The sequence below is a fragment of the Camponotus vicinus genome, unplaced genomic scaffold (genome assembly GCF_025532165.1).
Source record: "Camponotus vicinus isolate PSW18456_S1 unplaced genomic scaffold, iyCamVici1.0 SCAF_1, whole genome shotgun sequence".
NCBI lineage: Eukaryota > Metazoa > Arthropoda > Insecta > Hymenoptera > Formicidae > Camponotus > Camponotus vicinus.
The window spans coordinates 24,343,653-24,362,550 of record NW_028141945.1 but is presented as its reverse complement, the minus strand read 5'-3'; the positions used below and the strand labels follow the sequence as shown (position 1 = coordinate 24,362,550).

General features: G+C 25.6%; 1 protein-coding gene, 2 long non-coding RNA genes and 1 pseudogene across 6 annotated transcripts in view; 2 read left to right on the top strand and 2 right to left on the bottom strand.

Moving 5' to 3' along the window:
- The window catches only part of LOC145959819 (cytochrome P450 4C1-like), a 104,143-nt pseudogene that overhangs the window by 51,870 nt on the left and 33,375 nt on the right, over window positions 1-18,898 (bottom strand). The window lies entirely within an intron of this gene.
- Window positions 704-1,456, top strand: LOC145959431 (uncharacterized). Its single transcript, XR_014435033.1, has 3 exons — window positions 704-945; window positions 1,034-1,195; window positions 1,269-1,456. It is a non-coding gene; the product is annotated as an uncharacterized LOC145959431 (long non-coding RNA).
- Window positions 3,434-10,435, bottom strand: LOC145959816 (uncharacterized). Of its 3 annotated transcripts, none has more exons than XM_083078990.1 (8): window positions 9,762-10,434; window positions 9,346-9,540; window positions 9,163-9,234; window positions 8,857-9,063; window positions 8,582-8,775; window positions 8,261-8,420; window positions 7,985-8,130; window positions 3,434-4,602 (listed from the first exon to the last, which is right to left on the bottom strand). In XM_083078990.1, exons 1-7 carry the CDS (start codon window positions 10,081-10,083, stop codon window positions 8,006-8,008), a joined length of 1,275 nt encoding a protein of 424 aa, XP_082935116.1. In that variant the 5' UTR covers window positions 10,084-10,434; the 3' UTR covers window positions 3,434-4,602; window positions 7,985-8,005. The 3 variants fall into 3 exon arrangements, with proteins under 3 accessions (XP_082935116.1, XP_082935119.1, XP_082935115.1); XM_083078993.1 differs by lacking the exon at window positions 3,434-4,602 and having other exon boundaries at window positions 5,535-8,130; window positions 9,762-9,943; window positions 10,043-10,435; XM_083078989.1 differs by lacking the exon at window positions 3,434-4,602 and having other exon boundaries at window positions 5,535-8,130; window positions 9,762-10,433.
- Window positions 9,639-11,099, top strand: LOC145959817 (uncharacterized). Its single transcript, XR_014435189.1, has 3 exons — window positions 9,639-10,525; window positions 10,713-10,781; window positions 10,927-11,099. It is a non-coding gene; the product is annotated as an uncharacterized LOC145959817 (long non-coding RNA).

Below are 18,898 nucleotides of genomic sequence, written 5' to 3'. Positions count from 1 at the left end.
TGAGCATTCGAAAAATTTTATCACCATTATTAATAATCAGTTATGTGTGCGGTTCAAGAGTGATTGAATTTCCTATAGGTTTCCGGAGACAATGGTTCGGTCTTCTGTATATGCTACTATTGTGGTCCTTATATAATTTTGTCTTTATATATATAGTAATACCTTATACAATTCATTACTCTACTCTGTATCACATTTGGTTTGGAATGAACATGTTTATAGCGTTTTTATCAATTTCCACTGGGATATACTATGACAAGGTAGGAAACGTAAAAAGAATATTAGTACAACATGAATATTCAAAATTATTGATTTTAACATAACTTACAGATGGAATATAACCTATAGATCTTCTTATAACATTTATGTGACGGAAAAAGATATAAAAATATAAAAGATTTGACATATTATGATACATCTTTCATAAATTTTTAATAAATTTTAATTTTTTTACATGTCTAATTACATGATTGATATAACATCAATTATATGTATTGCTTGGAAGATGATAAATGAATAAAATAAACGTAAGATGATGAATGTAGAAATAATATGCATTTACATTTTATATTACATCTTTTTCAAGATCATTAAGTTAATAGATATTAAAATTGTCAATAATTCGATATTACGAAAACAAATTATTAATTTATTGCTTATTGCTTTCTTATATCAGGCATTTAGAAATTGCATAAAGAATCTCACCTGTGTAGATGATACATTGGAAAAATTGGGAATAAGAACAGATTACAAATTGTATAAGAAAACAATATGGCTCATTTTAGGGTGGTTTATCTCAGCTATCATAATAATCTGTTTGGACATTCCTGTTTTGAGAAAAAAAAATGATAGCAATATTGCGCAAACTATGTATATTCTTTTTATACGTATATATTGTATTCATATTAATATTATCAACGATTTAACTATAACGAGTATGCTTGGGTTAGTTTATTCTTATAAATATATAAGAATATTTTGTTATACCTGCTAATTAGTCATTTTACTCATTCATAATCTTCTCAATTTCTAGGTACGTAGGATTGAAATTTGATCAAATCAATGAACATTTTGAGAAATTAACAAATGGAAACAAATGTAGAATAAAGGGAGATCGGGAAGATTCCGTATTATTTTTTCATCAATCTAGATGTACAAAAGCTTCAAGAAACGTGTATATGATATGGATTGCAATGTAAAAGGATTTATATCAATTTAATTAATTATGACTCTGTTTCGCCCGACAAACTAATATGATGTTTACACAGACATCTTCATTCGGAATTACGTAAAATATCCCGTAAAATAGATTTAATATTTGGAACACAAATGACTATGGAAATGGCGTGTTACTTTGCTTTCATAGCACTGAATATTCAAGAAGTTTTTGCTGTGATATTCATTAAAGATTATAAGTATAATGAAATACAGTATGTTGCCATGTTACTATTATGGCTTTTCTTACATATTTTCAGACTCTTTCTTATCAATTATGAGTGTGAAAGAATTAGAATCAAGGTAAGGATCTTCAAAGTTCATTTATTTAAAATTTATTCTTCAAAATTATTTGATTTATTAAATGATATACTTAATAATTAGTTTGATATTAGAAAAATAATATTATTAACATTAAAAATTTAACATTAAAAATAATATTAATAACATTAATAATTTGTTTTGCGTAAATTTTAGGCAAATATAACAGGAAATTTTATAAATAAATTATCATATTTCAATTGTGATGTTGAAATTCGTGAAAATGTAAGTCTTAAAATATGATGTATTATTTTGTTATGGAAATATGAACTTCTATTTAAGTTTAATTTCATAAATACTCCGAAAATGTTTATGTTAAATAATCCATTGTATTAATACAGATTCTTCAATTTCTACTTATGATTCAATCACCAATCAGATTTTGCGGACTGGGATTTTTCGAGTTTGACTTCAAATTCCTTCAAAGAGTACGTCATAATAATATAATTACCCATCATAAAGTCAGTTAAATTTAAGATAAATATTTTAAAAAACCATTTTTTTATAGGTTATTATATCTATTGTAACTGTTTTAGTTATATTATTACAATCATACACAAATTAATACGTACATTAATACAAATAAATGCATTTTGTGAAAAAACTATAACAAATATAATATACAAAAATAATATGATTAGCAACTTAACGGCAAATAATACTCAACATGTAATATCTTATAAGATGTATACGATTTACCATATGATATTTTGTAAGTAAAAACATAAATGATCACATAACATAGTGTGACATAATGTGAATATAATTCTGACAATTATACGAAATATAATATTGCAACAAATCATTATTTTCAGCTATATTACGTTTCTTAATTATATTGTATATATGTGCTCTATGAAAATTATACAAAGTAATTCTTGTGTACATCCCTTTATACATATACGAATTACTTTTACATATTTATGTGTATATATCAACTAATGTACATATAATATATGAGATTATTTTATTATAAAAATAAATTTCTGCTCCGGATTTTTCAAAATGATGATTCGTAAGACATACATATAAATAATGCAAATATCTGAACTGATAATTATTTATTAATTATATGTAGATATATAAGACTATAATTTGATTTGAGCAGGTATCTTCTCTCAATTTATTAAAAAGTAATTAATACGAAATTAAACAGACTTGACAAAAAAATGTTACTTTTATGTCGTTATAAGTTTCTGAAAACTCCAAACAACGAATGTTTGAAATGGATTCTAATATACAAAAAATAAATATATCAAAAACAACGTCAATATTTGCGTTTTAAATGTATGTTATAATATTTTATCTGAAAACATGTAATGTATCTAACAATTTCTGTTCCTGTTTCTATAGTTTCTTGTAGTATGGAAAATTCAGTACATCGATTATTCCATTACGGATAATGAATGAAAGTACGAAGATCTATTATAACGTTTCTTCGCAAAGCAAGTACAGTTCGGAATCGCATACTTTCATTATGAGCATTCGACAAATTTTATCGCCATTGTTAATAATCAGCTACGTGTGCGGTTTAAGAGTGGTCGAATTTCCTGCAAGTATTCTAAGACATTGGTTCGGTCTTTTGTACATGTTGCTACTGTGGTTCTTATATAATTTTGTCTTTATATATGTAGTAATACCGCGTACAATTCATTACTTCACCTTATATCATGTTTGGCTTGGAACAAATATATTTGTAGTATTTTTATCAATTATTATTGGGATATACTATGACAAGATAATTCATAATTTTTTCTATAATATGTATATAATAAAAAGGTACTATTATAAATATAAAAGATTTAGCATTTGATATTAATATATCATAAATTATTAATAAATTTTAATTTTTCCATATGATAACATGTTTTATTATAACATCAATTATTCCTCAAAACATGATACAAAAAGTAAACATAAGATCAGAGAGAGAGATAAATGAGAAAAATAATATATTATATATTTCATATTACATTTTTTAAAAATAAAATGAATAAGTTGCTAGACATTAAGATTGTCAATATTTTCCATACAATTCAAAACGTTACGAATACAAATCATTAATTTACTACATATTACCTTCTTATATCAGGCGTTTAGAAATTGTATAAAGAATCTCACTGTTGTGGACGATACATTGGAAAAATTAGGAATTACAACAGATTATAAATTGTATATGAGAACAATATGGCGCATTTTAGGATTTTGGTTTATAGTAATTATATTAATAATCTGTTTGAATGTTCCATTTTTAAAACGCAACACTGATAACATTGTGCAAGCTATTTTTATTCCTTTTACGCAGATTTATTGCGTTCATATTAACATTATCGGCGATTTAATTATAATAAATATGCTTTGGTTAGTATATTCTTGTAAATATGTACAAGAACAATTTGTTATATCTGCTAATTAGATAATTATTCATTAATCTTCTCAATTTTTAGGTACATAGGATTGAAATTTGATCAAATTAATGAACATCTTGAGAATTTAACAAATGATAATAAACGTAGAATAAAGCAAAATTGGGGAAATTCCGTATATTACTTTTTCATCAATCTAGATATACAAAATCTCCGAGAAATGCATATAAAATATGGATTGTAATGTAAGAGGATTTATATCAATTTAATTTATCATGACTCTGTTTCGCACGACAAACTAATATGACGATTACATAGACATCTTCATTCGGAGTTACGTAAAATATCCCGCAAAATAGATTTAATATTTGGAACACAAATGACTATGGAAATGGTATGTTACTTCGCTTTCATAGCCTTGAATATTAAAGGAGTGTTTGATGTAATATTCATTAAAGATTATGGCAATGAAATACACTATGTCATCCTGTTACCCCAGGTAGCAAGCACACGTCATTTTGACGTCCCAAATTGGTCATTTACTGACTACTTTTGACGTCATGACTTGACGTTTTTATGACGTAAAAATGACGGTCTAATGTCACAGACTGTTGACGTCACGAAAAGAACCACATTTTGACGACATTTCATGACGTCTTTTCTGATTAATATAATGACGTTATTAAGACGTTCTTAGGCCCTGCGCACAATAGAAAAATTAGAAATAAATATTAAATATATTAGGAATAATAATTATTTTAAAATAATTATTATTTCTAATATTTAATATTTATTCCTAATATCTTTTTTATAGTGCGCAGAGTTTTAATATAGTTATCAATTAATGGGTACGGGCGCGCGCGCCCACACACACACACACACACACACACACACACACACACACACCGCACACATATACAGGGTGTCCGGTGTATCAGGTGACCAAAAAAAAACTCTTGTAGCTTACCTTTTCAAAACATGGAAGTACAACATATATTAAAGTATTTTTTCATTGAGTACTTTTCGAGTTATAAGGCTTGAAATAATTGCCTTAATTTTACATAAACTATAAAATATGTAGTAAAATTTTCATTTTCCGATTATCTTACTTTAATACTTTTATGTACAAAATAATGAGAGGAATTAATTGGTGTAAAGAAAACACATAATTGTTTCGAAAAAAATATGTAATTTGCAATTAACAATTAGATTTTTTTTTTTGAAACAATTATGTGTTTTCTTTACACCAATTGATTCCTTTCATTATTTTGTACATAAAAGTATCAAAGTAAGATAATCGAAAATGAATATTTTAATAGATATTTTATGGTTTATGTAAAATTAAGGCAATTATTTTGAGCCTCATAACTTGAAAAGTACTCAATGAAAAAATACTTCAATATAGTGTTTTGAAAAGCCCTCGAGGTAAGCTACAAGAGTTTTTTTTGGTTACCTGATACACTGGACACCCTGTATATAAAACTTGGATGAAATATGTAAATATATGTATATATAAATTTTTTATTATTATTATCACATTTTAATATAAACAAAAATTTATTAATATATTATACTGATATAATTATTATAAAATAAATTGTAAACTTATTATAATAACTATAATATAAAAACTTGTTATTAAATTTTACACTTATAATGTATATTTGTAATTATTAATAGTCATCTTAAATTGCACAATATGCATTGCACAATATGCATTATGATTGTTTAATATGCACTATGATTGTTTAAATTATTTGAAATAAGTATTCATAAATATTAAATTAAAAATTAATAATAAAAAAATATTAATCAATGTGTATGATTGGAAAACAAACATAAGTATTATCATTAATATAAGGTACTACAATACATTTGCTGCTAATGAGACTAATAGGCCATATTTTGAGATTACTGAAATTTTTGAGAATATATATATTAAGTAGAGATGAGTCGCACGGATATAAATATAATGGTGATTGTTTAATAAAATGTTTTCCAATAATAAAAATATCACCTTTTGTTGTTTCTACAATATTATGTATTTCTATTACTTCTGTGTTGTCTCTTAAATTACAATAACTGTCTGCAATGCTGTAGCGATTGATAGAAAATGACAAATTTGTAAAACTGATTTTTTTATATTGTTTGTACCATTGACAAGAACTATAATTTAATAAAGGTCCATTTTTATGTTCCATGTCAACAAAATATTTAGCTTTGACTTCTTTTAAGTTACATTTATTTATTTCTAAGAAACAAGAATTTATTTCTTGAACTCGACGATGTAATTGCTGTAATGGATTACTAGAAGATCTTATTAATTTTTTTAAATGACCTAGATAATTTTCAAACGGAAACGCAGAATATTCATCTAAAGGACCATAAATTTCTACGTCGTCGCATATATGTGTTAAGAGATGAATATTGTAAACAGCAAATTCCAGACCGTACAATTTACTTTTGCAATGATTGATAAAAGCTAGTAGGCATTCTCGTGCAAATGGAATTCCAAAATCATTTATATGTTTTTGTGATATTAATATGGAAATAGCAACATGCAATAATAGAAAATTTTTATAAATAGCTTTGTCTACAATATCTTTTAAAACTAAAGGACCGATGTAAATCAAAAAAGTTCTAAACTCTGTGGCTTTCCAATACGCTAACTCATTTAAGGACCGAGGTTTTCTATTAAACTCCAATGGAATAAATGGCCGTAAATTAATGAGACGTTGTGAGAGAATTTGTACCTTTCTGTTAGGTAATCTAACGTTTAATGGACCTCCAACCCATGTATTTAATAGCTTTCTCATTACGCCTAAGCAAATGTTATGCATGTAGTCTGTGGGAAAAGATGTTATTAAATCTATAGGTAAATCTATTAAAGGAGATAAGCCATGATGGTGGTCATCATCTATCTGTTTCCTAAAAGAATCATCTGTGCGCTTTTGAGCTGTTTCACTTGTAAAAACAACTTTATTTTTATAATATTCTCCAGGTTCGATACATTTATCACATGAAGAATACCCCGAATGTGTCTTTGTACATTTTAGAAAAGCACGAGCAGGAGCATCGCATATAAAACTATGGATTTCTATTTTAAAGTGATTCCCATTAAAATCAAATCCATTTTTTAATAAATCATTTAATTCATCTATAAAATTCCTTAGAAAAAGATTTAAAGGTTTAGGCTTTGACGTGCCACAAAAAATTGAAATAATAAATGGAATACTACGAAAATTTTTAATAAGTCCGAGAATAGGCCATAGTTGTAATTTGTTACTTTTAAACAATGGGATACCATCTACATTAAAACAGATTTTTAATGTTTCACCAGGTTCTAAACATTCTTGGGTATACTTTTGTGACAATACATTTTTCAAAGCTATGTTCAAACCTAAATAACAAAATTCTCCAGTTTCTAATTTATTAATTCGTGTAAAACTTGGAGTGTTCAATAAGGTACGAGAATCTAATGGTAATTCAGGGTGATAGGGGGAAAGTATGTGCAAAAGATCTGTTAGAGCTAAATGTGATATGTGTCTTTCAGTGGCCCATTTCATTAATTCATACATAAAATTACTCTGATTATCTAAGCTACTGTTTATATTTGTGTCAGAAGAATTATTTATTACCTTATTAGAAAAATCAGATACGGCATTAATAGTTAAATAGTTATCATTTTGAAAATTTGAAGAGACAATTACATTTTCAAAATTTTCATTATTGCTCGTTTTATTATTAGTACTCCTATTAGTATCTAAATCACTTAATGATCCATTATATATTTCGTTTGATAGATTCAAATTATTACAAGGTATTCTATTAGAAACATTAGCAGCAAATATTTTGTTTACAGCTTGCGTTACTCTTCGATATTGTTGGCGCCGTCCAACAAATTCTTTACGTTTACGTCTAGTTTTTAACATAATGATAAATTTTGCAAATAAACGAAAACAAAAGATATAATATTTTGATAACTAATTATTAAAGTGAATAATGCAAACTTAAAACGTGAAATTAATAAAATTAATATTAATTTATCAATAGACAAAATAAAAATAAAAAATAATACATACGTGTAGAATATAATACAATATTTATAACTTTTCTCGATTTCTTTTCAAACTTTCCTTTAATCTATCAGAAGCATGTTTTAACCAAGTTTTGATTGCATCTTCAATATTTTTTTCCGTGGTTGAAGGTGATTTTATTTGTACAGCGCCTATAAACAAAACAGAAAAATTTTATACAATTTATTTATAATGAATTATATATATTATATCAAGAGAGAAATTTTATTTTTAATCAATTTTAATTAATTTTTGTAAAATATTTAATGTTGTCAAACTTACGGACTACCACAGTCTTCAAAGAAAGCTTCTCAAAAGCTTCCTTATTTTTTTGTCCTGCAAAGTTGAAACTTTTCGCAAGTTCGTTAGTAAAAACGTATTTTAAAATTTTATTAGTTCTTGCAGTAGTAGTGTCACCTCCTAGTGTTGATAAGAACAATGACTGTAAAATAATAAGAAAAATTAACATTAATGCATGCATAGGCACATATACATATACACAACATATACATACACACACATATAATAGTAGTAGTAGTAATAGTAATAATAGTATATGTCTGTATATGTATGTTAAAATATGTATTTTGAATAAAATTATACCACAGCGTGCTTATTTTCACGGGAGCTAAAATAATTTTCTAATAATTGCAATTCTTCGCGTGTTTTCAATGGAAATTCAACAGGACAATCATCTGGGATAGAGAGTATGCCACCTTTAGTATTGGAATGCCTTAATATTCCATAAATTTCTTTAACTTGTTCTCGCACCTTTTTTATTTCAGTAAAAATTTGTTCTGAAAAAATTAATATAAACAGGCATTCTAGTATATAAACAAAATATTTTTTTTATTTTATAGAATAATAATAAGACATACCAGTAAAGCTACGAAAATATGGTCCTTCATACGATTCATTAAGAATTGAATTTACAGACTCTGATCGAGAACTGATGTTTGTGGAAACAGTTGAAGATGGTGATGATATTGTGGTTCTATTTAAAGAATTTATATCCTTTGATCTCGTAGTAATGATATTGTGTGCAGAAATATCAGAAGAATCTGAATTTATGTCTTGTTGCGATACTATAATATAACAAATTAAAAAAAAATACAAACATTAAAAACAAAATTTTAAAAATATGATGCTTTATTTTTTTTTAATATTTTGCTATTTCTTTATACCTGTTTCTAGAGGGCCTTTTGATGTCATAGGCATTGATGTTAAACATCTTTGTTTATCTTGTAGCGCATGTGCTAAACAGTAATGCTTAGATAATAAATTGCTTCCAATATTTACAAAAAGATAAAATTAGATTTATATTTATTAATTAAAAATTTAAATTTTTAATTGAAAAATATTTTTACCAAATGTGGATATCTTTGATGGTCGATGTAAAGAATGGTCATTTTCATCATCTTCTTCTTCACTTGTAGATATGTATTTAGAATTTCGTTTTGGCTGTCTTTTCTTTGGTTGCTCTTTATCTTCCACTGTAGAAGACTGTACATCAGAAAATTCTTCACACTTTTTTAGTTTCTTATTAGCTTTCTGATATTCATCTATAATTAACAAAGATAAAATTGTTAAAGGCAAGTTTTATAAACATAACCTAATTTTATGCAATAAAATTTGTTAATTAAAAATATTACAATATACAATATAATATTAATTAACTAAATAAGCAATTAATATATTTAATATACTCAATACACACAGATACACACACACACACACACACTCACACTCACCCACACACACACATAAATATATGTATACGTACCACAAGAAAAAAGTATTTGTTTTATACCGTATAATGTCCATGTTTGATCTTTCGGTTTTTCTTCAAGGATGAGAGCTTTCTTAAATTGTGCACCAGTTTTATACGGAGGCCACCAAACCTCTTTTTTTCGTGGCGTTAACCATGAACGATGTACTAAAGCAATTGATGTTTCAGCAAGATCACTAGCAATAAATTCGACGCCAACAAAAGTCATTTTAGTAATTATATAATCAAGAAAATATATTGCGTATAAATATATGAAATAATAAAAAAGTTTATACGAAATGTTTTCGCTTGCGTCTGAACAAGGACGGACTTGCATACGGAGAAGCACATGGACCTAACATAGATGACTGATAATTTGTTCGCGCCGATATAACAAAATATGCGCAATAAACGACGCATGCGCGTAATCTGTTTCACGCACTTGACGTTCACAATGCTCGTGACATTAAATACGTAAATTAAATGAATGTAGGACTTAAATATTACGTCATACTGACGTACTATATGATGACGTCATTATAAAATAAATGTAGGACTTAAATATTACGTCATACTGACGTAAAATAATGACGTCCTTATAATGTCATTCAAATGACTTATATATGATGTCAATTTTTGGTCACTTAACGTCATTCGTACGAACATGACTAGTATTTGACGTCAAAATGACGAACCTTTGCTACCTGGGACTATGCTTTTTCTTATACATTTTTAGGCTTTTTCTCATCAATTATGAATGTGAGAGAATTAGCATCAACGTAAGTAAAAAATCTTTAAATTCCATCTATTTTTAAAACTTAAAAGTTCATCCATTTAAAATTTATTCTTTAAAGATATTTGATTTAATAAATTATATATATATATATATATATATATATATATATATATATATAATTAGTAGATATTAAAGAAATAACAATAATTTCATTTTATATTCACATTTAGGCAAATGCAACAGGAAATTTTTTAAGTAAATTATCATATTCCAGTTGCGATGATGAAATTCGTGAGAATGTAAGTCTTAAAATTAATGTATTATTTTATTATGAACATATGAACTTTAATTAAATTTAAATTCATAAATATTTATAAAAACAGGACACCGAAAATATATATATATACATATATATATATCAAATAATCTATTGTATTAATACAGATTCTACAATTTTTACTTATGATTCAATCACCAATCCGATTCTGCGGGCTCGGACTCGTCCAGTTTGGTTTCAAATTCTTTCAAAGTGTATGTTATAATGATATAATTATTCGTTATAATTAGCTAAAATCCATAATAAAAATAAAAAAGTAACTATTTTGGTTCTTTTTCTCTTTTTATAGGTTACTACATCTGTTGTCACCGTTTTAGTCATATTACTACAAACTTACACAACTAACTATATACATTTTAAAAAAAAAATATAACGTATAATGTGCAAAAATAATATAATTGACTCTCGGCACATAATACTCACCATGTAACATCTTATAAAGTTTAACAAAATGTACCATTTCCAAAATGCACCATTTACTATATAATATTTAGTAATAATATAAGTAAAAAAGCTTATATGATTATGTGACATGAAGTGACCTAATCAAAATATATTTCTGACAATTAATCATTTGATTAATAAAGCGTGAATATATAATTATTGAACTTTCAATCCTCAAAGTAAATTTTCTCAAAACCAAAACCGCATAAATAAATTATTATATACATATATGTATGTACATATGTGTAATTTTTATATGTGTGTGTGTGTGTGTGTGTGTGTGTGTGTGTGTGTACATATGTGTAATTTAGATAATCACATGATATTTATTGAACAATTAAATCTATGCTAAATTATTTTTTAAAGAAGAAATTGATGTCTTTGGCTTTAAATTATCTATTATAACTGTTTTAGTTTTATTAATACACAAAAATAAGCAGACATCTTAAAAAATGGCAGAGTATAAATGATAAGCAACTTAACAATTCAATCACATTTTTTCTTTTAATATTCCATACGATTTGAATAGACATTAAATAATTGAAAATAATATTTTGAATGTAAAGCATGCTTCTTGGAGGCAATTTTATTTTTCATCATTGTATTATAAAAAGCATATAAACATATTATTAAATTTGCTTTTATATTTTGTTCTCTCTCTCTCTCTCTCTCTCTCTCTCTATTCTTCTTCTTCCTCTATCTTTTCTTTTTCTTTTACAGTCACATTATTTTATTATTATATTGTCAAATTTGATATTAATTATAATCAATAATAAATTAAAATATTATTACCTCACTATTAGATGTTTCTAATGGTGTAAAAGTGTCATCATATAAGTATATCATATAAGTATATCATATAAGTAGAATAATAAAAATTAAAAATAATATCAATGTTAGTGTTCTAAACGTATATACTTTGTCTAAAAACATATAATGCATTAAACTACTTGTATATATGTAGCTTGCAATATGTAAAATTCAGTACAATCGATTATTTCATTACGGATAAATATAATGAATGAAATTACGAAGATCCGCTCATAACGTTTCAATGCAATTGTTACCAAAGCAAGTCCGGTTCGAAATCGCATACTTACGTTATGAGCATTCGAAAAATTTTATCGCCATTATTAATAATCAGTTATGTGTGTGGTTCAAGAGTGATCGAATTTCCCGCAGGTGTTCCGAGACAATGGTTCGGTCTTCTATACATACTGCTAGTGTGGTCCTTATATAATTTTGTCTTTATAAATGTAGTAATACCTCATATAATTCATTATTCTACCCTATTCTATATTTGGTATGGAATAAATATGTTTATAGCATTATTATCAATTAGTCTTGGGATCTATCATGACAAGGTAGGAGATTTAAAAAATATTAATATCTTGTTGTTTTATTGATTTTATTTAATCATTGATTTTAAAATCGAACTTAAAACTTTCTGATTTTCTTATAATATTTATGTAACGAAAAAATATGGTCATATAAATATAAAAGATTTAGCATGTTGTGATAAATCACAAGTTAATTTTAATTTTTTTATATGACATAACATGTTTGATTCTAACAATTATTCCTTGAAAGATGATAAATGAAAAGAATAAATGTAAAAGCTGATGAATATAAAAATAATATATATTTATATTTTATATTATATCTTTTTCAAGATAAAATCAATGTGTTACTAGTAGACACTAAAATTATCAATATTTCCTACAATTGATGTTATGAATACAAATCATTAATTTATTATATATTTATCAGGCTTTTAGAAATTGTATAATGAATATCATTGCTGTGGACAATACATTGGAAAAATTGGGAATGACAACAGAGACTACAGATTATACATTATATATGAGAACAATATGGCTTATTTTAGGATGGTTTATCATAGCGATATTAAGAATTTGTTTGGATATTTCAAATTTGAGAAGTAAAAACATTGCTGAATCTATCTGTATTTCTTTTATACGCATCTATTGCATTAATATTAACATCATCGGCGATTTAACTATAACAAATATGCTTTGGTTAGTTCATTTTTGTAGATAAACAAGAATATTTTGTTATACCCTAATTACATAGTTATCCACTAATCTTTTCAATTTTATAGGTACGTAGGATTGAAATTTGATCAAATCAATGAACATCTTGAAAAATTAACAAATAATAACAAACATAGAATAAAGCGAGCTTGGGAGGATTCCGTATTACTTTCTCATCAATCCAGATATGCAAAAGCTCCGAGAAACGCATATATGATATGGATTGTAATGTAAGCGGATTTATATCAATTTTATTAATCATGGCATATGGTTTCGTTTCGTGTGACAAATTAATATCATGTTTGCACAGACATCTTCATTTGGAATTACGTAAAATATCTCGCAAAATAGATCTGATATTTCGAACACAAATAACTATGGAAATGGGATGTTACTTCCTTTACATAGCATTGGGTTTTCAAGATATTTTTAATATGATATTCATCAAAGATTATCAGAATAATATATTCCTTCTCATAATTGTACTCTTATGGCTTTTCTTGCACATTGTCAGACTCTTTCTCATAAATTATGCATGTGAAAGAGTTAGCATCAAGGTATGAAAGGAAGCATTTATTTGAATCTTATTTTTAACAATTTTTTATTTATTAAATTATATATATATATATATATATATATATATATATAATTTAATAATAAAAAAAATTACATTAATTTTATTTTACATATTCAAATTTGAGGCAAATGCAACAGGAAATTTTATAAGTAAATTATCATATTCTGATTGCGATTATGAAATTCGTGAAAATGTAAGTCTTAAAATTTAATGTATTATATTATTATGAAAGTATAAACTTTAATTAAGTTTAAATTCATAAGAACAGAATATATATATAAAATAATCTATTGTATTAATACAGATTCTACAATTTTTACTTATGATTCAATCACCAATAAGATTCTGCGGACTTGGACTTTTTGAGTTTGGTTTCAAATTCCTTCTAAGTGTACGTCATAATGATATAATTATCTACTATAGTAAATACCATAATAAATATTTAAAAGAACTACTGTTTCATTCTTTTTATAGTTTACTACATCTGTTGCCACCGTTTTAGTTATATTACTACAAGGGTATACAGATAAATATGTACATTCTTAAAAGAATTATGATGATTATAATATGCAAAAACAATATAACTCTAAAGACAAGCCATATATATTCAACATAAAACATCTTATAAAGTGTATACCACTTAACATATAATATTTCGTAAGTAAAAACATATATGTGTGTGATCCCATGACATCGTGTGGCGTAATCTGAATATATTTCTGCATATATTTCAATTATATGAAGTAAGTCATTTGATTAAAACTGCGTGAATATATTATGTATAGATTTTTCAATTCTGAAAATAAATCTTCTCAAAAGCAAAAAAAGTTGCACAAAAAGTTATTACTTGTTTAATTTCTTTTTGTTCAAGAAATTATTTTCTTTCGATTATATTACATTATTTATTTATACATATGCTCTATGAAAATTAATATTAATGATTTCGTTAGAGTTCGAAGATTGAGTCATCTCGTTTGTGATTGAAATGTTGCAAGATAAAAGGTCATATTTTCTATTTTATTTTTTTAGATAGATTTTGTTTTCTCCACTTTATTTTTTTACAAGAACGATTCTTTATAAAAAAAAATTTTAATCGTATAATAATATATCTTTTCTACAACTATCCAAACAAACGAATTGGTATAGTCACTTTTTGTATTTTCTAATTATTTTACCTTCATTTGATATTATATAAAATCGATTTATTTCTTCATAATATTTTTATATACAGGGTGAGCCATTTTAATTAACGCACGCAATTATTTCGGAAACAAAGCATTTTAGAGAAAAATGTTTCAGACAAAAGTTTTATGGTTTCGAGGGGGCCATAAGAGGGTATAATTGGTTTGACCTTGAAGAGTTATTTGAAGGTCACATGAAGGTCACCTTCAATTTCTTAAATGGAACCTACTATTTGTCATTGCATATTCTTGTAGCTTATCTCGAGAGCTTTCCAAAACACTATAATTAAGTACCTTTTCGTTAAGTACTTTCCGAGTTATGAGGCTTGAAATCATTTCTTAATTTTACATAAACCATAAAATATCTAGTAAAATATTCATTTTTCGATTATCTTACCTTAATACTTTTATGTACAAAATAATGAAAGGAATCAATTGGTGTAAAGAAAACACATAATTGTTTCGAAAGAAAAAATGTAATTTGCAATTAACAATTATATATTTTTTCTTCGAAACTATGTGTTTTCTTTACACCAATTGATTTCTCTCATTATTTTGTACATAAAAGTATTATGGTAAGATAATCGAAAAAAGAATATTTTACAAGATATTTTACGGTTTATGTAAAATTAAGAAATGATTTCAAGCCTCATAACTTGGAAAGTACTTAATGAAAACTAACTTAATTATAGTGTTTTGGAAAGCTCTCGAGATGAGCTGCAAGAATATGTAATAAAAAGTAGGCGATTCCATTTAAAAAATTGAAAGTGGCCTTCACGTGATCTTCAAGTAACTATTCAAGGTCAAACTAATGACACCACCTTATGTCCCCCTTGAAACCATACAACTTTTGTCTGAAACATTTTTCTCTAAAATGCTTTGTTTCCGAAATAATTGCGTGCGTTAATTAAAATGGCTCATCCTGTATATGTATATTTTTATATATACATACATACAAAACACACACACACGTATGTTGGAGTATATTACACAAACTTTTAAGACAAAAAAACGAAGAAAATATGTATCAAAAGTACGTTCATTATTTATATATTACATGTTATGATACCATTATATATATCATTTTCATCATCTCAATATCACGATATATAAACTGCACCAAATCGATTATTTTAATAATAAGTGTACCGAAATTTAAATTATAATTTGATCAAGTCAACGAGTATCTTTTTAATTTGTCGTAACAAGTACAAAATTAAACGAGCTTAAAAAAATTTCATGTTACTTATGTTTCGTATTAACATAGGCGTCGAAGAGTTCCAAACAACGAATGGGTGGCATGGGTTCTAATTTAACAGAGTTTTGTAAATTCCATCAATATGATTATTTCAGACAGTGAACTTTAATGTTATGTATAGACATTTCTATTTGGAATTAGATTATCGTATGAGATATATTTGGTATTTTTTTGGAACACAGACTTTTAAAGTGAAATACTATTTTTCTTATTAGCGCACGATTTGTATGAAATATTCCGTGCAAAATTCATTAATTTTATAAAATATAATAAAACTCTATAATGTATAATGTAGAGTACATTATAAAAACTCTATAACCTTGATATATATATTCTATTAATGCAGATATCACATAGCTTCTATAAATAAGTCCAAATTCAATTCAAATCTGAAATTTTGTTCAATTCAAATGTCAGATTGACTTTGGACTTTTTTAATTTGACTACAAATTTTTTCACGATATAAATATAATATATGTAATGTATACCATATATGTATGTAAATATCATAATTATCTAATGAATCAATAATTATCTAATGAATCAATAATTATCTAATGAATCATAATTATCTAATGATAAATTGTTTATAAAGAGGAAATTAATGTCTTTCAATTCAGCTCATTCATTACAATCGTTTTAGTTTTATTAGTACAAGCATATAAGTAAACAGACATTTTAAAATATTACACAGCATAAATGTCAAGCAATTATACAATTTAATCAATTTTAATATTTAGAAAAACTTAAATAAGTATTAATAAATAATATTGTAGATATAAAACAGTATCTCTTTGAGTATGACATTATTATTCACTATCGTATTAAAAAGAATATGTTAATTATTAAAATTATTTTTAATGTTCTTTTTTTCCCATTCTCTTTCTATCTCCTATTTTCTTTCCTTTACAGTCAGATAATTTTATGATTATTTTGTTAAGGTTGATATTAATTAAAAAATCATTATATTAAAATACTACAATATCTCATTATTTAACGTTTTTAATGTGTGATAGTACCATGTAATCATGTAAGTAGAAAAGAATTAAAAATAAAATTGTCAAAAACAACATCAGTATTAAATGTATTGTGCCTGGGGATATGTGATGCATCCAATCATTTCTATAGCTTGCAGTATGTAAAATTCAATACATTGATTATTTCATTATGGGTAAACATGGGTAATGAACGAAATTACGAAGATCCACTATCATTGCATTTCAGCTCAGTTGTTGGAAAGCAAGTGCAGTTCGGAATCGCATATCTACGTTATGAGTATTCAAAAAGTTTTATCTCCGTTGTTAATAATCAGTTATGTGTGTGGTTCAAGAATGATCGAGTTTCCTACAGGTGTCCCAAGATATTGGTTCGGTCTTTTGTACATGTTGCTACTGTGGTTCTTATATAATTTTGTCGTTATATATGTAATAATACCGCGTACAATTGATTACGTCATCATATATCATGTTTGGTTTGGAACAAACATGTTTGTAGCATTTTTGTCAATTATTATTGGGATATACTATAACAAGGTAGGAGACATAACATATAAAGAAATATTAGTGCAACTTGAATATTCACAATTATTGATTGTAAAATGAAATATAATTTACAATTTTTTCTATAATATGTATGTAATAAAAAAGTACTGTTATATAAATCTAAAAGATTTAGCATATTGATATATCATAAATTATTAATAAATTTTGATTTTTCTATGATAATATGTTTGATTATAACATCGATTATTTTTTGAAACATGATAAATGCAAAAACTAAGCATATGATCAGATAAATGAGAAAAATAATATGTATATATTATATATTTTATATTACATTTTTTGATAATAAAATGAATAAATTGGTAGGCATTAAGATTGTCAATATTTTCATACAATTCAATACATTACATACAAATTCATTCTTTTACTACATATTACCTTTTTATATCAGGCATTTAGAAATTGTATAAAGAATCTCACTGTTGTGGACGATACATTGGAAAAATTAGGAATTACAACAGATTATAAATTGTATATGAGAACAATATGGCTCATTTTAGGATGATTTATTATAGCTATATTAATAATCTGTTTGTATACTCCATTTTTGAGAAGCAGGGATGACATTACGCTGACGGAAGCTTTCTATATTTCTTTTATGCAGATTTATTGCATTCATATTAATATTATCACCGATTTAACTATAACGAATATGCTTGGGTTAGTTTATTCTAAATATGCAAGAATATTTTGTACTTGCTAATTAGATAATCATTCATAATCTTCTCAATTTTTAGGTACGTAGGATTGAAATTTGATCAAATCAATGAACATCTTCAGAAATTAACAAATGATAATAAACGTAGAACAAAGCAAAACTGGGGAGATTCCGTATTACTTTTTCATCAATCTAGATATACAAAAGCTCCGAAAAATGCATATATTATATGGATTGTAATGTAAGAAGATTTATATCAATTTAATTAATTATGACTCTGTTTCGTACGACAAATTAATATGACGGTTACATAGACATCTTCATTCGGAGTTACGTAAAATATCC